Source organism: Mesoplodon mirus (assembly GCF_964341445.2).
Source record: "Mesoplodon mirus genome assembly, chromosome: 7".
NCBI classification, from domain to species: Eukaryota; Metazoa; Chordata; class Mammalia; order Artiodactyla; family Ziphiidae; genus Mesoplodon; species Mesoplodon mirus.
Window position 1 is genome coordinate 119,286,121 of NC_138983.1, and position 23,738 is coordinate 119,309,858.

At 37.2% G+C, this 23,738-nt stretch overlaps 1 protein-coding gene across 2 annotated transcripts in view; it reads right to left on the minus strand.

The window, feature by feature from the left end:
• Positions 1-23,738, minus strand: part of ARHGAP20 (Rho GTPase activating protein 20) — a 147,681-nt gene that overhangs the window by 4,968 nt on the left and 118,975 nt on the right. For both annotated transcript variants that reach the window (XM_082628716.1, XM_082628715.1), the window contains exons 9-14: positions 22,934-23,122; positions 10,377-10,555; positions 8,819-8,980; positions 3,999-4,108; positions 1,404-1,593; positions 98-212 (exon numbers count right to left, since the gene is read on the minus strand). In XM_082628716.1, coding sequence (XP_082484842.1) covers positions 98-212; positions 1,404-1,593; positions 3,999-4,108; positions 8,819-8,980; positions 10,377-10,555; positions 22,934-23,122 — 945 coding nt within the window. The remainder of the gene's footprint in view (positions 1-97; positions 213-1,403; positions 1,594-3,998; positions 4,109-8,818; positions 8,981-10,376; positions 10,556-22,933; positions 23,123-23,738) is intronic.

Here is a 23,738-nt window from a genome sequence, read left to right on the forward strand (position 1 = left end):
CTGAGCTGCTGTGGGCTCCAGGATAACCACTGTCCCAGCTGATCTTCACAGATGTGTGTCTGTTTCCCACAAAAAACAATCCAATGTTTCACAATACCTGAGGCATTCTCTCTAGTATCACATCTCACTGAAACCTCTCCCAAGAGGGAAGTGACTTCTTCTCCAAATATCCGACAGCAATTTTCAATCAGAAATTGTATGAGAAGAGAAACCTGTACAAAAAAGGGACAAAAATGAACTGCTACTTCTCATATAGCATATCTAGAAATCACATTTCATGTATGAATCCTGATTCTAACAAAAAATGCAAAAGAATCCTGAGAAAAATTCATGTCTGCTTTAAAAGTATACAATACAGTTTCCTCTAACAAACTTGATACTTTCAAGAGTAGTTTGAGCATAGAAATTAACTTTAATCAGTGGACTATAGTTATTATTTTTTATTATGTGTGACCTTGGCTTAATGCTAACATTTTTATGCCAATAGTTCTGTCTTTAAAATTAGAGTAATTTTAAGTATTCTCTATAGGGCATTTGGGGTGAAGAAATATACCTTCTCATTAAAATTCATGAAGCATCATTAGATGAACACTTATAAAATGAATTTCTTATGTAAAAGGCAGGTGTCATAAGTGTGGGAATTGGGTAGGTATCCTCTGTGGAGTTATTGTGAAGGAGAGAGACAGCTGGAGAGAAAACTTGTTTTTTGCCAGACTAGTCTCTTCCTATGCATTTCCTTCCCTTAAGCTCCTTAACTGGAGGTGCATGGGGGAAGAGGTAAGATTTTACTAGGGAGCTTTGTGCCTCCATGGGATACACTGGAACCTTTACATAGTTTTCTTGCTCCAATAGCTGAGGCAAAGGAGCAGGCAGAATGTTGGGAGCAAGGGGAACCGATGCCCCCACCCCTGTACTAACCACCAGGCCCTATACGAGTGTGATTTCAAGTAACTACTGTATGAACTATGTCAATATTATCAACACCTCCATTTTTTAGATGAGGAAACTGTGGATTAATGTAACTAATTTTGCCCAAGATTGTACATCTGGCAAGTGGTAGGGCTGAGAATCCAACCCTGACCTGTCAAATTCCAAAGTCCTTATTTCTTTTTAAAATCATATCAACTGATTTCTTATCACTCTATGGTTTAAGTCAGTCAGTCATAGTTGGTTTTCCTCCTGAAAGGGAAAAGGGAAGTAATCCAACTGCTATCACATTTTTTGCTCAAGAAATCACCTTTCTACAGTCTACCAGGATAGGATAAAACACTCAATGAACTCAAATTTATAAGGGTATGTACTGAAGTTATTTAAGAAAATACCTTTCAGAATTAATACCCTGAATGTTAGGTTCAAAATGGGGACTTGGTCCCTCACAGCATAAAAATGAAAAACTTCATTACCTTTTTTGTAAATTCGCTTTCTAGTTCTGGGCTGGAGGAAGTAGGAGGCCAAAGAATGCTTGGAGCGATGCACACTGCTAAATTAAATGCAGTCATCTGATTGGATGATGAATGTTGCTCAATGTTGTATAATACCCCAAAAAGATACCTTAGGAGAATAACATTGGCTCTTGGAAGCTGGTCTAATAGCCTAAAGACAGAAAAATGCACTCTTTAAGCAAACATTTCATAGAAAACTTGTATAGCCAGGCAGCCCTTGCTTTTCACAGTTGAGATGTACAGGAAAGTGTGTAAACATGGTACATGCAAAGTGAGGACTGCCTGTACATAGGAGAGAAAGTGAGCACTGGAGATTTATTTATTTATTTTGTACACTGCCTTCACAATCCAATGAAAATGTGAAAGAATGCAGAAAAATGGTTCATAAAAAAATGCTGCCTGAAATATTTACCTGAAACTGGTACAATGTGTCTTATGCAAATCCTGTAACATTCCAGAATATTCTCAACCAAAACCCCCAAAAAGTTTCTGATGAAATTAAAGTTATATTTAATATGCTCCTTTACTTCCAAGTAGCAACACAAGGATTCTGTCTCTTGGTAAAAACCCAGACTTCAGCTACGAAGACTCCCAGGTCCATTCTGAGAGCTTATGCCCTTCTCCCACAGCTTCCGAGGTCAGTTTTGTCTCACATCTCTTTATCTCACTGGTGTTACTTTCACACATAAGTCAACCTTACGATAGTATTTCTCCTACTGTTCCTATTTTGTAATTGATAAGGGATTTTAAATGATCATTCACTAAAAATGATTTTTACTACCATACAGAAAACATATGTTGATAGTCATGCTTGTTGCTTTTTTCCAACAAGAATGTGTAACCTGGGGTTACATTGGGTAATCTGACTCCTGTTGCATAAACAGCAGAGAGGTGTTTCTTCAGCACTATGGACTGACAATGAGTACAGTTTTGTAGGGACAAATTATGAAAGATACTGAAATGGACCAAAAGATTACTGAATGTATTCAATGGAAAGTGAGGCACTGTCTATCATACTCTAGTGCAGTGGTCCCCAACCTTTTTGGCACCGGGGACCGGTTTCATGGACGAAAATTTTTCCATGGACAGTGGGGTTGGGGGGAATGGTTCAGGCGGTAATGTGAGAGATGGGGCACGATGGGGAGCAGCAGATGAAGCTTCGCTCGCTTACCCGCCGCGCACTTACCTCCTGCTGTGTGGCCCGGTTCCTCACAGGCCGCAGACTGGTACTGGTTCATGGCCCAGGGGTTGGGGACCCCTGCTCTAGGGTATCTGATTCTATGGGGGCCCTAAACCTTTGAGTTATTTTACAACTCTGAAAATTGTAGATTACTGACAGCAGTGCACTTAACACTTGTCTATAGACTGGAAAATTCTGTCTGGTGGAGAGATAAATGGTTTATTTGTACATACACCCCCGTGCCCCAGTAGTAAAAGTCAGTTTTGCATCTACTTGTAAATTCATTTCAGCATTTCTGATTTAACTATGTAAGTTGTGGTACTGATAGTTTGAAATCTCCTTTGAACTGGCAGTAATATCTTCCTAGTTCTCTCATTAATTAATGTTTTAAATAAAATCTTTCACATGTGTTCATTCTGTATTTGTATGAAAGCCATACGTCTACCCTCTTTAAAAAAAATCGCCCATTTAACACTTTGTAGAACATAAAGTTTTAGACAATGAGCAACAAAATACAGAATCTGATGTTCACTACCTCTGAATGGTTTCCACCAAAGCTTAATGAAAACAGAGATAGAATTTTGTTACATGGCTTTGATTCTGGTGTCTTCAACAGTTATACTATTTTCTTCTACTGATAAAAGGTGTCTATCAATAGCAGTGTGTACATAATAATTTGTATTTGAAAGCTGCTCAATTAAAAACCTGTACTAAACAAGCATAGGCAAATAAATGATATTGGGATTCTTAGGTTTTCACAGAACTGGAAGTATTGCTTCTCTTATAATGCAGGAAATATTCAGGAATCAGTGTGGTGAGTCCTGCCAGCAACTTACCTTTGCATGAGTACAGACAATGCATTCTTTGCATGAATACAGACAATACACTTTTCCCTCTGTAGTATTCCCACATACCCTTCTCCATATATCTCTTTCATAGCACTGATTATACTACACTGTTATTCTTTGTTTCATCTATTCTATCTATTCGACTAGACTTAGTTCCTTGAGGTGAAGGAATTTTCTCTATATGAATTCAGTTGCTAAGTGAAGTATATAAGGAATTGTCTGGTTAGTTAAATATTTACCAAAACTAAGATCATAAATTGTAGATTGGGTCTACTGTGTTAGCTATTGATCTAATGGGTTTCAGCTCCTATCAGATTCAGATATACAGAAGGTGTACAATGGTAGAGTATTCCATGTTAATAAGGTTAGGGAAAAAACAATAAAAATGACAGTAGCTAGCATAAATCTATTTTTAAACTGGTCCTCATGGATTTGACTTTGATAGTCATATTATATTAATAGAAAAGCTTATAAAATATAAGTTTTTTAAAAAGTATTTTTGAGAAATGACCAAATTAGAATAATTACCTTTGAACTGCATTTATTTTTTCTTCATCATTTCCTTGATCCATTACACAGACCCAATGATCATAGAGATCTGACGAAAAAGTACTTCCTGGAATATTTCGTAGAAAATCCTTATATACAGGGAAAAATAAATATTTTAAATTGTTATTCTCATGCTAATTATGTATTAGAGAAACTACAAAGAAGACATGTTATTGGAAAGTACAGTTAAGTTGTCCCTTCTTTGGAATACACAGAGCTCTGTGCCAACCCTTCAATGATGTGCACACATAGAGATGCATGCTTTGATATTTTTCTAACAAAAACCAGAGGGAAATTGGATTCTGGACTATAGTGGTAAAGATAATGGACAACCTGTTTGGGATGAAACCTCCTGTGTGTGTACATTTCAGCAAATTAGTATAACATGGCAGGGTCTGGCAAACCATCCTAAATCCTTTTTATTTCACTAGTTAAAAGAAATGCATGAAGATATTTGTGAGATTCATAATGTGGTAATTAGTCGTCCAATCATTCTATACATATTTATTCATATGTGCCAGGCACTGTTTAAGGTACTAGGGATAGAGTAGTAAATAAAACCAAGTCTCTGTTAGAACTTTATATTCCAATGTCATTGGTGAATAATTCCATCCAGAGGTACTTATAGTTTCTCCTTATATTCCCCATAAAAGGGCTCTCATGTATCATGGGGAGAAAGCACTCCAGGCTATGGCTGGGATCTGGGAGCCTAGGACAGCACCCCATGCTTAATGTACATTAAATAATATGTCCCTGGTACATTATCCTTTCTGGCCGTTGAGAGCCTTTTATGCTGAAACCACTGGCAGGGCTAGGTGTGGTGAAACCAGACTATGACACAAGTAGGATATAATCAACGGAGTTTGTTGTTTGACATATGTTAATAAAAAGCTTAAAAATGAACAAATTTTGGTCCTGGTCCTATGTTCCTTTCTGATCTAGGCCAACTCTCTATGCTGCTTTTGTCATGCTTCTAACAAGCCAAACTTTCAAAGTCTGATCTCCACCTTAGTAAACTTCAGGCAGACAAAACTCAATTTCATATCTAAGCACTGTACCCATGGTTGACTATCCTCTTGCAAGTTCCTGCCTACAACACGGAGATAGGTGAAAGTCTGCAATTGAATAATTTTAATCCTTGCTGGAAAATCAAATCAGCAACTTCATCTATGTGCTTTAAAACGGCAAGGCACAACTTGTTACTTATATGTCATGTTTTTATTACTAAGATGGAAGCTGTGATACCTAAGTGTTGCAGTTAGCTAATTAGGTGAGCATGTCCCCCACTAGCTTATTAGCTCCTTCAGGGCAGGATCAGACCCTCCCCTTCTACATCATACACCTTAATGCCAAGCACAGTCCCAGACATAGTCGAGGTCATTACTGAGCTGTTGCTATTTGTCATATGGTCAAATATTAGTGAAGGACAAGGGAAGGTCAACTAACTATAACTGAGATTCTAAAATAATGTTTATAAACCTCTTTGTAGTCATGTTACCTGTTATCATACATTTGTTTTAGAGTAGTTAACAAGTAGGAAGATGATTGATACAAAGTCTTTCTCTGTTCTATTACATTTTTCAGTAGAAATGTACCTGGATACTTGTGATTCAGATGTGTCATCACAAAAGTTACCTCTTTCTTTTGGGTAAAGCTACCAAATTTTCACAATTTCAGACTAACTTTAGTTGCTGCACCTACTTTAAAAGTCAGAGTCAGAAGAGCCAAAATCTGTTATTTCAAATTGGGGCAGTGACAATGTCTCTCTTTTTAAATCTCAGTGGAAAAAATACTTATGATCTGTTTTGAAAAAAAATCATTAAATCTTAAAACCTACACTTGAAAGATAATAACTTGTAACATCTCAATGAACTCTCCACAGCTGGAATAACAAGTTATGAAATAACAACCACCATCGGTCTGAGAAAGGCTGTGAGAGCTGGTTCTGAATGACAATCACCAACTCTTAGCACTCAATGGAAAGCCTCCTCCCCTACAAAACCAGAACCCAGGCCATCAGCAGAATTCCCATATTAATTCGAGATGAGATTCCTAGGATTAAAAATGAACTTTTCCTCAAAGGTCTGATGGATCAAAATTACAGTATCTCAAGCAATTTTCTTCCAATTATAGTTTGAAGGTTAAGCTTATATTTAAACAAAACCAGTATAAGCAAAAAATTAAAGGAAAACTTAAGTATCACTTCCAAATAGTCTTAAAAACAAGAAACAAAACAAAAGCTCAAAAACTTTCAGTAAAAAGTTTCCCTTTCCTAAAACCACTTGGAAGAAATGAGAGTAAAACACAGTTATATGATTATGAAATTTTAATTAGTTGGAACCCATCTAACCAGACTTTTCAATCATTTGGATTACTTTCTGCCTTTTGTTTATTCTTCTATAAGTACAATTTCTTCAATCTGAAATACAGTTTAACTCTTCTAGAACCATACTTCTTTGTAATAGCCTCAACAATTTAGTACAAAGTTTTAAGAAGCATAGTGCTGGGATGAATAGCATAGTAAGGAAAATTTTCTAAAACATAGGCTTTAACTTCTTAAATTAAGAGATGGGAGAAAGCCTAATTATATGGTAAAAAAAAAGAGAAAAATTCATCATACATATATCTGCATGTATGACATGTTATGTGGCTAAGCACACCATACATAATTTTATTGTACTCCAGGATTGAAGGGTAATCACAAATCCTGTGTAGAATAAATTAGATGACCCTAGCTCCACTTCTCCAGTTCTTTTGAGTGATACTTTATTGTGAAAGTCCATGGCAGGGATTGTTTAAGAACCAGACATGGACCTTTTACCAAGAGACATCTGATTGTTCATTAAGTCATGAAGTATGGTTCTGTAAGCAACTGACCAGCAGTAGAGATATGCAAGAGTCTTCTTCACCATGTTTTCCTTAATTTGGTTTTTATGCTCCAGGCCCTGGGATGCAGGCTAGGGCACTGTCTCCACCCCTAGCTCTGGTTCATTCCAACCCTGCTGGGAGATGGGAGCCTGATGCTGGTGTGCAGAAGCTATTGCTGAGGTCAAAACTCTGCTAAAAGCTCATTTTGACTCTAGGTTTTCCAAAAATGTGAGGCATTTTCAAGAATGTGAGGAGGAAAACATTTTAGAAGTCTAACTCAACTGTGGATGTGAGTTAAGTAACCACAGGGGTGGGTTCTAGGTTTTTTTGCCATAAGTAAGCTTATCTGCCACAAGCATTTTTGTTGCAAAAACTTTTACCAGATAATGAATTGGCTGTAAGGCAATTCTACCATAAAAGGTAAAATAACAAAAAATAAATGAGGGACATTAAAAAGGATATAATGAAACATGAGAATAACAAAGTTAAAGTCTTTATTGTGAAATGCAAAATATTTGAACACATTTAAAATGTGTGTAGATTCATGGCAATACTGAGCAATTAACTGACATTATTTTGTGGGTTGTACTTAAGCACTTGCCTTCCAAGTCTTTTGTTCATAGTATTTTACACATTTTTTTTTTGCTTGTTGATTCATCTCTTGTTCAGCATCACACTTTTTCTTTTTTGCTAAAATTTCTTCCTTCATTAAGAGAGGCACCAGGTTTCAAATACTAGGTACTAGGATGCATATTTGTGCCTGAGTGTTTCTGAAAGCCTGCCACACCATTGTATGCTTTTGGCATACTGTCATTTGTCCATTGATAAATGTTCCTAAGTTCTAGGGGAAATGTGGGTTCATGCTATGCCTTCAAGGCCCTTGGCCTCCTTTACCTCCAATGTAGTGTTTTTCAAAATATGAAACCAACTCTTGGGACCAATCATCATCATCTGTCATAATTTTTTTTTTTTTTTTTTTTTCTTTTTGCGGTATGCGGGCCTCTCACTGTCGTGGCCTCTCCCGTTGCGGAGCACAGGCTCCGGACGCGCAGGCCCAGCGGCCATGGCTCATGGGCCCAGCCGCTCCGCGGCATATGGGATCCTCCCAGACCGGGGCACGAACCCGCATCCCCTGCATCGGCAGGCGGACTCTCAACCACTGCGCCACCAGGGAGGCCCCTGTCATAATTTTTATATTGTGTATATTAAAACAAACTGTCAACCAGTTATTTTATTTTTTATGGCAAAGTTGACCTGTGGCCAATTAGTTATGTGGCAAAAATATTTGCAGCAAAGAAGCTTACTGTGAAATACCAGACACACATGGGATGAAGGGTGAGAACCTTTAAGAATGCCAAATGTGGTAAGGATTTCATAAAAGAAGGACTGGATGTTGGAGTCATTCCTATTCCAACTTTACTTTTAAAAGGCATTGGGGGTGACTGTATAAATGAATGGAGTTTTCAGTGGTCTCAGTGAGCAATTTTTGTTTCAGTTGTTAGGCAAATGTTTGTTTACTCTGGTAAACTCTGTTTCAAAGTTTAATAAAAGTTTACTTTTGAAAATTTTGCCTTTATTAGGAAGATAGTGAGATTGTGAGAAAGTCATCAGGATGTTTACTTTGGTAAATATGCTGTGTGTTATGATTTTTAATTTTTATTTAATTTAATTTTTTTGCATGAGATTGGCAGACGTGAAGATGAGGAGAGTGAGGTGGGATGAAAAAAATTTAAAAAGCCTGTCTGACATGCCACATCATTAGCAGTGGCTTTTAAAGGCCAATGTGACTTTGTGAAGTGTTATTTAACACTTTTTAAGATTCTAATTCTATTATGGTCCTTTGCAGATGGGGATAATGTTATAATGAGAGAAACCAGTTGTCTTTCTCCAGAGCTATGCTGTGGGGTGGATGAAGGGAGAACTTTCCCTACCTTTAAGACAGATGCTATCACGAAAATAGATTCACAGTCTAGTTGTACTTCAGCTCCAGAATTCAATTTCTCTTTCAGCTCTCTGCAGGATTTCACATTGGCCGACTGTCTGAAGATGCCTTTTGTGAGGGGTCCTTTTTGGTTAAGAAAGAAAAGCATATCCTATGGGGAACAAGGGAAAAAAAATCAAAATGGCACTTCATGCATAACAAGCAAGGGAACATATATTTGCCCTCTCCAGCTGCCAGAGGCTAGGGTATAACAGGGGGAAGCCCTGAAGGATTGGGGCTAGATGGCCTCCTAGAGATTTAAAGTCAATTTGTTTTTTGCTATCTCTAAATCTCTTTCTCCTATTTGTTCTTGCTATATTCAACATCTAAAACACTTTACTTTAAATGCTTGCTTTAATGAGACTGTCTTTTTTCAGTGAACCAACAGTCACTTCAAGGTACCTGTTAACTTGTCTCTCTCCTCCCTAACTACTCTTTCCCCATTATTCTCTAATATGGACTCTTTTCCCCTAATATGGAAATGCTTTTGCCAAATTCACTCTCCACTTGCTTGTCTTTCTTTTCATGTGACTTTACATTTTATTCTACTTCCTGTATTTACTTCCTTCTTTTAAAATCAGCCTCCAAAATCATCTCTTCCAGAGAGTTTTCTTCATTCCATTCCATTCCATTCTGTTCAGTCTTTCATTTTGCTTTCTTTCTTTCTGTGTGTCCTCTGCTTGCCATGTAGGAAAAGAATAGGTGTTGGAGACGAGCAACCCATGGGATCTGGAACCTAGCTATGACACATATTTATTGTGTGACCTTTGGTAAACTCGAAGGTTTTTTTTTCCTTTAATTTGTAAAGTAGGAATGATGGTGATGATGATGATGATGATGATGGTAACTACCCTCTAAATCTGTTGTGACAGATAAGCAATAAAGTGACTAGACTAGTACAATAGATGCACAATACAGGAAAGAGTGCCAGGCATCTAGCATTGTGCTTGGAGGATAGTGGACACTCAATAAATGTTGCTTAACAGTCATCATTTACTATATTAACCAGAGACAATAATACTCAGTGGTTTTCATTTGATCTCTTCTACATACAAAAGATAATTAAATGCCAGCAGATGTATCTTTACGCTTAAAGACTTGGAATACAAATAAAAATATAAGATTTAGTATAGAAATATAAGATTTAGTCTCTGTTGCTAAAGTGATTAAATGAGACTTTCTGAACAATGTAGGGTTCAAGAAAGGGTGTGGGAGAAATGTGAGGGCTAATGTGGATTCTCTGTCTACAGAGCAGATTCTAATTTATCTGAGCAGGTTTATGTGGCTTTTCCCTGAAACCAGTAGACTAGATCATGTCTCCCTATTATGTCTGCCTTATGACTCTGCAATAGCTTAATCAGATTTTTATTCTTTGAAGTAATGACAAAGATTCTCAGCCAGAGCCACGGGTGTCTATAATTTTCCATTTGGGGATAGATTTACCTCCCCGAGCTCTCTTTCCCCAAACCTCCTTTCCTGTTAGTGTTACAGGCCAAAATGAGACTTACCAAGACAGCTTTGGGCAGATTGTCGTTCTCACAGATATCAGGCAGAGAAACCCCAAAGAGCTGTCCGGGCACAGGAGATGTTGGTGACATGGGCAAGTTATCCAGGTGAGTGCTAGAGCCCCGCCAGAAGGCCCAGTTTATGATGGATCTTCTCCTTTTAAATGTCTTCTGACCTGAATCTAAGGAAGAAGTGAGATTATTAGGGAAAATAATTTAATTCACTTAATCTTATTTCTATAGTTCTCATTTTACAGTACGTTCATTACTATGGCTCAGTAGTTTATAAATTAAGGAAGAATCAAACATTTGGGTTATTCGCCTATCTATCTTGGAGACATCATTGTGCTATTTAGTTAAGTTCTGGCACTAAATTTTCATAGGTAAAAGAGGAATCCCTTACTGAACTATAACAATTAAAGCAAAAGGGTTTCATACCAACACATATCCCATTTTGAAGTGGAGACTAAGCATACAAAAAAAGTTGAAGATTAAATTAGATCACAATTAAATAGTGAGAAAAAGAAAGGAAGAAGGAGAAAAGGAGAGAGGAGAGGAGAAGGGGAAAAGAGGAAGAGGAGGAGGTAAACAAAGAGGAGGAAGAAGAAGAATTAGGGGAAGAAGAGTTGTCTCTATTAAGTTGCTCTCTAGAAAAAAGAATGCTTTATTATCTGATGTTCCACTCTACTACTGAGGATAGAGATATAGGAAACTAGTGTTCTATATTCCCCCCTTTTTTTCCAACTGCAAAGACTTTCATGTATCTTTTTGGTTCCTGACTTTCAAAAGCATGTTTAAGGAAGCATGGATGGATACAAACATGAGTGAGACTTGCCCTTGCCATGGTAAAGTTTACAATCTAATGGGGGAACAAGGCTGGTGATGGGGGGTGAGGGGAAAGCAAGTATATTAATAAATAAAATGTCATAAGGGGGGAACAAAGCATCAAAGGTATTCAGAAGAACAATAAAGCACATCTATCTACCAATTAGAAGCGAGAGAGCGATCCTGGAGTCATGTGCATTTGATGTGAATTTTGAATGAACACGACTTCAATAGGTAGAGGATCTAGCACCACGACTTATGTGACGTTAACTACTCAATAAATCATTCTCAAACAGTAATTGAACTGAGGAGACATTTAGGTGGTAAATGATAGTATGAACAAAACAGGCAGAAGTAAGAAAGATCAACAGTGAATCATGATTTTGTGAGATCATAATTCTAAGGCTTTTTGATGTCAGCTGTATCTAATTTTAGCATGAAAATTGATTGATTTGCACAGAATTTGATACTTAAAAAGACAGCTCATTAAGGTTCCTTTTGGACCTTTCTGCCGTGTGTGCCCTCTGGCCCTCAACACATACGCACAGGTAACAACTATAAACTCTGGACAAAATTAAAAAATATAAAAGCCTACCTGAGGGCACTAAAGAGTAACCAAAGGAAGATAGACAGTGGAGGTGAAAGTCTGATGCTTGGAAGAAGGGAATGGCATGGCACTGGGTAAGTTTCCTATTTTTACAGCTTTCAGCCAGAGGATGGGCCCCAGGGTGTAGGGGTGACTAAAATTAGGAGAGAAACCTGCACTCTTACTGGCTTGAAAAAACTAGAGAATAGAGATGGAGGTAACCAGAGCAGCTGGAAAGTGAGGGGGGGGGGGAATCCCAGAAAGGAGAAAACGGAATAGTGGGAGCCCCAAACATTGTGTATAAATTCTGCCTAAATCTCTGGCTGATCCCCGAAGCATGCACCTGTGTGGGGCAGTTTCAAAACAGCTTGCAGTTAAGGCTAATAGGGCTGAGATTTGAAAGGCCATAACTCCCAGGTGGCGACCACACAGGGTTAGACTCCGTTTTCTCTAGGGACAGTGCATGAAATTAGTCAATACACTACAGCTGTGTGGTCCTGACAAGCAACCAAGATGCCAGAGATGATGTTCAGCTACTCAGCACTCCCTGACAATGGAACAATGAAGGAGATGATATTTTCAGGGAGGCAGTGTCAAATCCTCATTTCAAACAAGTGTTTTATACTGTTTATTTCCTTAGCATAATCAACTTAAACCAAATACTAAAAAAGCCAAATCATGGGAGGAAAATCAAATAAGTAACATTTTACTGAAAAGCCTTCAGACCATCATCCACCCTTGGCTTCCTCAGGATACAGTCAGTGCATCATTAATGTGCATACATCCAGGTGTAAAGGTCTCTGGTTCTGAAGTCAGGAGCCCACTTAGACTACTGGCTCAAACACTAATTTATGCACGTTACTTACCCTTTTTCTTCATTTTAAAATGAGAAAATTACCTACACCTCAAAGCCTTATTGAGAGGATTAAATAGGACAGTGTATGAAAAGTGCTACTTTGCTCAGGGCATAGGTCATAGCAATCTTGATTAAAGCTGCTAAGACACCAATCTCCTTTCCACAAAGAGGACCTCCTCCCCACACCCTTTCTCCATCTGTGTAACAGCCTTCAGGAAGTATGCAGACAGGAAGGAATACCTGACTCTGCTTAACTAAAGCACTTCCTTTCTGCCCTGACAGTCCCAACCTCCACCATTTTAAAAAACATAAAAGGAAACTGAACCTTATTCTTAAATCCAGAAGGGGGTTCCTGTATGCCAGCAATGTCAATATGTGCAAATGTTTGTTTAATATATACCTTTATATATGTTGAGTAGCTGTACTCAGTCCAGTTCCCTCACATTTAATCTGGTTTCACTATTTCAAAACCAGATTTATTTGATCTTTTAACTTTCACACACTTCTTAGGAAGAACGTTCTATCATAAAGTTATAGATATACCCAGCTATCTGATGAACGTAGACAGAGGATAAAGTAGAAATTGAGTTCTGTATTTTATTATAAATGCTTTCAGCTGCAGCCATGCCTTTTATTATGTACAACAGTCAATTTTAGAGTTCATGTTCCCTTTGGGACTGAGAGAAAAAAAATTCATTAAAGTTTACTTTCTTGCAGAGGTTTTAATGCATAGCTCTTACTTTCTTTTTTTTTTTAATTTTTTGCCTTATAACAAATTTAATCAGTTATACATATACATATGTTTCCATATCCCCTCCCTTTTGCGTCTCCCTCCCACCCTCCCTATCCCACCCCTCCAGGCGGTCATAGCTCTTACTTTCTAAATGTCAAAGGCTGATGAAAAAACATGCAATTGTTATAAAAAGGATTAGGATGATGTAAATGCAGAGCAAATGAAATTCATGTACATCCAGCTTTCCTAAACAATTCTGGCAAGATTCAAGCTAGAGTTTCTTCGTGCTTAAATTATGGAAGTGAATATTAAAAATTGTAATTCTTAAAAGCTTGTGCTTATAGATTATTACCACAATAAAAACTGCTTAATTAGAAATTTTAGCAAGATGGTGATGTAGGAAGATCTTGAACTCACCTCCTTCCATGGATACACTGTATCTACAGCTATATATGGAACAATTTCCTCTGAAAAAACCCTCAAAACAGGCGAAGAGACCCTGTTACATCGGGCAAATGAGAAGGAAACTACATCCAAGTGGGTAGAAAAGGCTGAGACATCATCTCATCATAAACCCCACCCCTTGTGCAATGACCCATAGTCAGGAAGAAACTCAAAACCCAGAGCTTCCCCAGAAGGAGTGAAGGGTTCATACCCCACATAGGTCACCCCAACTTTTAAGATCTGGCATCTGAGGGATGAGCCCCCAAAACATCTCACTTTGAAGACCAACATGTCTCACGCCATGAGACATGTGGGGCTTTGTGGAACTGAGGGAGGGTTCCTTCTTTTAAATTTTTAAAATTTATTTTATTTTTGGCTGCACTGGGTCTTTGTTGCTGCATGCAGGCTTTTCTCTAGTTGTGGAGAGTGGGGGCTAGTGCTGTGCGTGGGCTTCTCACTGCAGTGACTTCTCTTGTTGCGGAGCATGGGCTCTAGGTGCACGGGCTCAGAAGTTGTGGCTCGTGGCCTCTAGAACACACGCTCAGTAGTTGTGGTGCATGGACTTAGTTGCTCTGTGGCATGTGGGATCTTCCTGGTCTAGGGCTTGAACCTGTGTCCCCTGCACTGGTAGGTGGATTCTTAACCACTGCACCACCAGCGAAGCCCTGAGGGAGGGTTCTTAAAGGGCTTATGCCCAGCCTCACCCACCCCAGAGCTCAGTCCACAAGCAGCCCTTTGAAAAGCACCCAGACTTCATGTGAAAGAGATTAACTTACTAATTTTAAAGCATTGGTCTAAGGGGCAGGGGGCTGCTGGGATACTCCCCAGGACAGATGCTGGTGGACACTATCTTCCTACTCTCCTCTGCACTGCTAAAGCCTGCAGACACCATCTTCCCCCCCCCCACCCTTTCTGGTGGGTATCATCTTTTTCTTTTTCTTCTTTCTTTCCTTTTCCTCCTGTCCTCTTTTTCTTTCTCTTCTTTTCCTTTCTTCAGTGGATGCCATCTTTGCACTCCCCCTCTGCCCTGCTTCAGCTAGTGGGCACCATTTTTGTGCTCTCCCTCTGCTGTGCTCCAGAGTGCCTCTATCTCCTGAGAGGTGCTACACACCCCTGGTGCACTGGTTTTTACACTTGGTGACACAGTTTTTGCAGCTATCATCCAGGGAATGCCCCTTGATCACCTGGCCAGGGGGTCTTGCATTCCTGGGTCCCACAGGACTGTAACAATTATAGAAACAGTTCTTAGAAGACTGCCATCCCTAGGGTATTGCACAGACAGCAGACTGAAACACACCCCCAGTCTTTTTGTAAAAGTGGCCTATTTGCTCATCCAGGAACTTCAGCCCTGGGGGAAGGCTTCAGGTTTGGCATACACCTAGAGGTTATGGAGGTGCTCTCAAAGAAGGTACCCAGGGGACACCATCTTTGCACTCCCTTATGCATGACTACAGAACAGTGGTATCTCCAAGAAAGGAGTTTATACACCCACTTGGAGTCCCAATTTTTGTGACTGCTGCCAGGGGACACCTCCAGATAGCTTGGCTCTGGGGGTCAGCATGTTTGTTTGCAGTCCTAGAGGACTGCATATATTTGCATTCTTGAAAAGCTGCTGCCTGAGGACATGGTTTCCAATCAGCCTGAATAAAGGCACTGACTGAGCTCTCTCCCCTTTGGGACACTGACTGATCTTGGTACATCCTCAACTACTGGGAGCTATTAAAAATAAAACAGGCTGCTTGGCCAATTACAAAGGGTTGGGAGAAAACCAAGAGCTAGGGCAGGATTGAATGAAAACGTTCATCTCTTACACAAGGACAATGGTTCAAGACTGGAAGAGGTGGCTGTTTCATGTAATACATAGAAACCAATATAGAATCAAGCAAAATGAAGAAATAGAGAAATATGTTCTAAATGAAAGAACAAGATAAAACCTCAGAAAAAAAGTTAATGAAATGGAGATAAGTAATTTACCTGATTAAAATTTCCAGCAATGGTCATAAAAATGCCCACTGAACTTGGGAGAAGAATGGATGAACACAGTGAGAACTTCAACAGAGATAGAAAATATAAGAAAGTTCCAAACAGAAGTCACAGAAGTAAAGAATAACTGAATTGAAAAATACCCAGGGGGAGGGGTCAACAACTGATTGATGAAGCAGAAGAAAGGATCAGTGAACTTGAGAGAGGGCACAGAAACTCACCCAATCAGAGAAGCAAAAAGAAAAAAGAATGAAAAAAAGTGAAGATAGCTTAAATGGGACAACATGAAATGTATTAAACATCACATTATAGGGGTCCTGGAAAAAGAAAAAAGAGAAAGGGGAAGTAAACTTATTTGAAGAAATAATGGCTGAAAATTGTTCTAACTTGGGGAAACAGAAATTCAGATCTAGGAAGCCCAGAGAGTTCGAAATAGATGAACCCAGAGATCTACACCAAGACACATTATAATTAAAATGTCAAAAGGTAAAGACAAGGAGAGAATCTTAAAAGCTACAAGAGAAAAACAACTTATTACATACAAGGGAAACCCCATTAGACTATCAGCAGATTTTTCAGCAGAAATTTTAAAGGTCAGAAGGAAATGGCACAATATATTCCAAGTACTGAAAGACAAAAATTTCCAACCAAAAATACTCTATCTAGCAAAGTTATCATTCAGAATTGAAGGAGAGATAGAGATTTCCAGACAAGCAAAAGCTAAAGGAGTTCATCACCACTAAACCAGCCTTATAAGAGATGTTAAAGGCACTTTTTTAAGCTGAAAAGAAAGGGGACTAATTAATAATATATAAAAGTAAAAATCTCACTGGTAAAGGTAAATATATGGTAAAGGTAGTGAATTAATTACTTATAAAGCTAATATGAAGGTTAAAAGACAGAAATAGTAAAAAAAAATAACTGTAACTACAATATTTAAATAAGGGTACACAAGATAAAAAGATGTAAAATGTGACATCAGAAAACAAAATGTTGAGGGTGGGGCGAATAAATATGTAGAGCTTTACAATGTGTTCAAACTTAAGTTGGTATCAACATAAAAATAATGTTACAAATACAAGTTGTTACACGTAAGCCTCATGGTAACCAACAAGCAAAAACCTAAAGTAGATACACAAAACATAATAACAAAGGAACCTAAGCATATCACTAAAGTCATCAAACCACAAAGGAAGAAAGCAAGAGGAGAAGAAATGAACAGAGGAACCACAAAACAGCCAGAAAACAACAGAAATGGAAATAACATATCTATCAATAATTACTTTAAATATAAGTGGAGTAATTTCTCCAATCAAAAGACAGAGAGGGACTGAATGGATAAAAAAACAAGACCCATCTACATGCTGCCTACAAGAGACTCACTTCAGACCTAAGAACATTCACAGACTGAAAATGAAGGGATGGGAAAAGATATTTCATGAAAATGGAAACCAAAAGAAAGCTGGAGTAGCTATACTTATATCAGACAAAATAAACTTTAAAACAAATACTGTAATAACAGACGAAAAAAGGCATTACATAATGATGTCGATCCAACAAGAGGATATAAAATTTGTAAATATTTATGCACCCAATATAGGAGCACCTAAACATATAAAGCAAATGGTAGAAATAAACAGCAATAAATAATAGTAGGGGACTTTGATAACCCATTTACATAAATGGATAGATCATTCAGACAGAAAACAGTAAGAAAACATTGGCCTTAAATGACAAGTTAAATCAGATGAACTAAGGTATACATACACACACGCAAAACATTACATCCAAAAGCAACAGAACATACATTTTTCTCAAGTGCACATGGAACATTCTCCAGGATAGATCATACGTTAGGCCACAAAACAAGTCTTAACAAATTTAAGAAGGCTGAAATCATATCAAACATTTCTTCTAACCACAGTGGTATGAAACTAGAAATCAATTACATGAGAAAACTGGAATATTCACAAATATGTAGAGATTAAACAACATGCTACTTTTAACAACCTATGGGTCAATGAAAGAATCAAAAGTGCAATAGAAAAATACCTTGAGACAAATGAAAATGGAAATATTATATACGAAACTTATGGATGCAGCAGAAGGAGTTCTAAGAGAGAAGTTCATATCAATAAATGCCTACTTCAAGAAACAAAAAAACTCAAGTACACAACTTAACTTTACATCTCAAGGAACTAAAAGAACAAACTAAGCTCAAAGTTACTAGAAGGAAGGAAATAACAAATATTAGAGCAGCAGTAAATGAAATAGAGACTAAAAGACAGTAGAAGAGATCAATGAAACTAAGAGCTGGTTCTTTGAAAAAATGAACAAAATTGATAAACCTTTAGCCAGACTCAATAAGAAAGAGCTAAAATAAATAAAATCAGAAATAAAAGAGATGTTACAACTGATACCACAGAAATATACAGGATCATAAGAGACTACTATGAACAATTATATGCCAACAACTTGGACAACCTAGAAAAAATAGATAAATTCTTAGAAACATACAAACTTCCAAGACTGAATATGAAGAAATAGAAAATCTGAACAGATTGATTATTGATAGGGAGACTGAATCAGTAATTTAAAAACTCCCTATAAACAAAAGTCCAGGACCTGACAGTTTCACTGGTAAATTCTACCAAACATTCAAAGAAGAATGAATACCAATGCTTCTCAAAGTCTTCCAGAAAACAGATTCCAAAGCCATTTTACAAGGCCAGCATTACTCTGATACCAAACCAGACAAGGAAACCACAAGAAAAGAAAATTATAGGCCAATATCTCTGATGAACACATAGGCAAACATTCTCAACAGAATACCATCAAACTGAATTCAACAGTACATTAAAAGAATCATGTCATGATCAAGTTGGATTTATTCCAGGGATACAAGGATGGTTCATATTCTGCAAATCAATCAACATGATACACCACATTAACAAAATAGAAGATAAAAATCATATGATCATTTCAATAGATAAAGAAAACACTTAACAAAATTCAACATTCATTTATGATTAAAAACTCTCAAGACAGTGGGAATAGAGGAAATGTAACTCAACATAATAAAGGTCATATATGACAGCTAACATCATACTCAATGGTGAAAAGTCAAAAGCTTTTCCTCTAAGATCAGAAACAAGACAAGGATGCCCACTCTCACCATTTTTATTCAACATAGTATTGGAAGTCCTAGCCAAAACAAGTAGGCAAGAAAAAGAAATAAAAGGTATCCAAATTAGAAAGGAAAAAGTAAAACTGTCACTATTTGCAGATGACATAATACTATATACAGAAAACTCTAAAGACTTCACCAAAAAAACTTTTAGAACTGCTAATGAATTCAGTCCATTTGCAAGATATAAAATCAATATATAGATATCTGTTGTGTTTCTATACACTGATAATAAACTATCAGAAAGAGAATTTAAGAAAATAAGCACATTTATAATTACACCAAAAAGAATAAAATACCTAGGAATAAATTTAACCAAGAAGCTGAAAGACCTGTTCACTGAAAACTATAAGGCACTGATGAAAGAAATTGAAGAAGACACAAATAAATGGAAAGACATTCCAAGCTCATGGATTGGAAGAATTAATATTGTTAAGATCTCCATACTATCCAAAGCAGTTGATAGACTCAGTGCAATCCCTATCAAAATTCCAATGGCAGTTTTCACAGTAATAGAACAATTCTAAAATTTGTATGGAACCACAAAAGGCCCCAAACAGACAAAGCGATCTTGAGAAGGAAGAACAAAGCTGGAGGCATCATGCTTCCTAATTTCAAACTATATTATAAAGCTATAGTGATCAAAACAGTATGATATTGGCATAAAAACAGATACACAGATCAATGGAACAGAATAGAGAGTCCAGAAATAAGCACATGCACTTATGGTCAATTAATTTATGACAAAGGAGCCAAGAACATACAATGAGGAGAGGATAGTTTCTTCAATAAGTGGTGTTGGGAAAACTGGACAGCAACATGAAAAACATGTAACTGGACCACCCATACACAAAAATTAACTCAAAATGGATCAAGACTTGAATGTAAGAACTGAAATTATAAAACTCCTAGAAGGAAACATGAGGGTAAGCTACTTGCCACTGGTCTTGGCAATGATTTTCCGGATTTTACACCAAAAACAAAGGCAACAAAAGCAAAAATAAACAAAAGACTACGTCAAACTAAAAAGTCCCTGCACAGCAAAGGAACCCATCAACAAAATAGAAAATCAATTTACTGAATGGGGGAAAATATTTGCAAATCATGTATCTGATAAGGGGTTAACATCCAAAATATATAAAGAACTCATACAACTCAATAGCAAAAAATCAAGCAACCTGATTTAAAAAATGGGCAGAGGACCTGAAAAGACAGTTTTCCAAAGAGGAAATGCAGATGGCCAATAGGCATATGTAAAGATTTTCAACATCACTAATCATTAGAGAAATGCAAATCAAAACCACAATGAGATATCAACTCACACTTGTTAGAATGGCTATTATCAAAATGACAAAAAATGACAAGTGTTGGTGAAGATGTGGAGAAAGGGAAACCTCATGTGCACTGTTGATGGGAATGTAATTTGGTGCAGTCACTATGGAAAACAGTATGGAGGTTCCTCAATAAACTAAAAATAGTACAACCATAGGATGCAGCATTTCCATTTCTGGGTAATTATCTGAAGAAAACAAAAACACTAATTTGACATTTAAGACATTTAATGGACAAGTAATGTCAAGCTACTTTTACCCTTCTCCTCCTGTCTAAAGTTAAAACAAGAAGCGAGATCTCCATTTCCATAAAAACTTATAGCAGATGTATTTCCTGGGCTCAGACTACAGTTCCAGCAGTATTTACCAACCTTAATGCAAGTGACAGGAATTTTCTATGTTTCAAAATCATTTGTGCAACTGAACTGTACAAAAAGAAATTTCCATATTCCAAAATCCTTTAACTTCCACCTAACCTTCAATTGGAAGTGATTAATTTGCAATGAAACAACATGCCAAAAGGCAAATATCAAAGGAGGAATCTAACAAAATTCTACAAATGCCTCCAAAGAGAGGAATATGCTCAATTAAAATTTTATGCTTGTAGAATGATATATTAGTGTTTGGCAGTACCTATCTGTGTGAAAAGATATTTTCAAAGATCATGAAATATATAAAATCTCATTACAGATCAGAACATTTTGCATTCAATTGTTATCATAGGAATATTAATTTTGAACCCCAATTAAGCAAAATGTTATTTCCGAAAAAGAATTCAATTCTTCTCATTAGTATGTATATGTGTATTACATAAAACGGTACTCAATTACTACTACATATTGAACATCATCAGTGAAAAATTTGTGGAAATTTTTCTCTTGTTATGTAAGTACCTACGTAATAGCCTCAATTTTGTCTGCTGACTTGCAAATTTTATTACCTGGTCCCTTACAGAGAAAGTCTGTTGATCCCTGATCTAAGTCAGTGGTTTCCAAAGCAGTTGTTCACCAAAATCCCCTGTATTAAAAAAATACAAAACTGGTTCATCTGTTAATTTTTTAGCTACACAGGTAGGTTGTCACCATTGGTCTATAGTTACTCCATCCCTGATCCCATTTATCATGAATCATCTTACAGCTGCAACCATTATTATCTTAACTTTTAACAGGGAGAAACAGAGGATTAATAAGTAGAGGATGCCTACAATTTAATAAGCAGGTCGTTGGCAAAACTGGGTAAGACCCTTAGGATTCTTGATCTCTGATTATTTTGGTCCAATTAATTAAAATATATTTATTTTATTTTATTGACGAGGGACCCAGAGAAACAATTTTGAAAAACATAAGTATAAAAGTAGAAGAGTAAAATATTATTCTCCTCAGCTTAATTATAAAGGCAACATTCCCTTTATATCTTTAATGAATACTAACAACAGACCTATTAATAAATTAATTCAACAAATATTTAATGGATGCTTTTTTATATATTCAGACACTGTTCCAGGTGCTGGCAATATAGCAGTAAACAAAACAGACCAAACTCTCTGCCTTCATGGAGCTCACATTTTACTGGATGGAAAACTATAACATCTATATAATACCCCTCCCAAATGGTCCAAAGATGTGAGTAAATAGCCTTAGGGTTCAAAACCTCAATTTACCACTGCAGGAGAGAGGAGGACTAGTGCAAATGTAAGATAAGTTTTTATAGCTGGTGTTAGCAAGATCAGGGAGTTCTGACCAATGACTTCAATAAAGTATAAAGTGTGAGGCTAGGTCATCAACAGAAAGTGACAGGGTTGGACATGCATGTGTGGGGGGATGAGTATAAAACAATGGCCACTATTCACTGGGTCCCCCAGTTTGTTCAAATTGACAAAGGCAGCTACAAATATTCAGCATCAATTTTCTATTACCCCACTCACACTTTTTGGTGTGATATATTTTCTTCTATTTTCTACACAATTTATTCTCAGACTGAGGGCATAAAGCTCAAACTTGGGTTAGGGTAATTAATGATGGTCCTTTGTTGAATATCACTTTTATCATTCTGGAGTCTTTATTATGGTGTGGGTAAGGGATGGTTACGTTCACAGGGATCAGAATAGATTAGTAGACAAAGGAGAGATTTCTGTGGAAATCATCTTAATCTTAACATACTTACCAGTACCAGGATCCAGGTAGGGCATCAGAGTCTCCTGACACCCATCACTGACAGCCTCCTTTTTATAATGTGACCATTTAGGGGGAACACACAATGCAATGTATTACAGTACAAAGAAAGCATTGAAGCACCTGCAGTACTGCCTGGTGCCTTTGACTCTGCAGTGGGCATAGGTTAAAGGGGAAAGAATAGTGAAGAAAGAAGGAACAGACTCTACTGCAGTCAGTAACTGCTGATTACAAGTCAGTCACTCCTACTGCTGATTTATAAAACCATCTTCTAAAACTCCATCTTTCCTTTCAAAACACTTAGCAAATTCAAAAGAAAAAATACTTCATTTGGCTGGAAGTTTGGGTCTTTGTCTGTATAAAGGCAAAGAACTTTGAAAACTTTGCTTTCAGGAATGAAAAGTTTTGCTAAAAAAAGGCTCTACAAGGGAGGAGAAAACTCACCACTCAGCTGCTGGGCCACAGCCAGGCGGCTGGGCTTCAGGATGAACTGGCATTGCATCTCTCGGGGCAGCTGTTCCATGAGGAAGGGCTCTTGGAAGTTGGAAGGTGTGGGGGAGTCCTTTGATCCCTGCGTCAGGAGTGCAGTGTCTCGAAGATGGCTCATTTTAATTCCATAAGGATATTCATGCCCTACACAGAGAAGAAATCTAAACATAGACTTTAGGCTGACTGACACCAAGAGCGTGTGTGCTACATACTGGAATGTACTGCAATTTGCTCCTGGGACTTTTGGCATAAATAATCCTTTTTTTTGACTTAATGATCACCATGCACACTCTTACAGTTGGAGACCAGTGCATAATGCAGCAGCCCAACCAGAGTGGTCTTTTATTTTGGAGAGGGGAGAAAAAAAAAAAACCAAAGAGGAAAAAAATCTTTAAAGAATATCTTGTTTGGGAATGCACAGATTGTCTTTAAGTTGCATAATGTTGACTTTTCCTATGTTCACATCTGAGAGTATTTAAAGGTATTCTAGTTTCTCCTTTGACACTAACTATATCTGTAAATCTTCAGCCAATCCTTGACCTCTGATTTATAATATTTACCCTACCTATCACACAGCATTATAAGGATTAAATAAGTAAACATTAGTAGTTAATATTATTTAAATAATAAGGGCAGAAAACTATATATTTCAAGCATCACTATTATTACTATTATTCAACACAAGATATCTTTCTGAAAAAGACATTTTATACTGTTTACTAGTTATATAATTAGAGTTACTCAAGACTCATTAGGACTG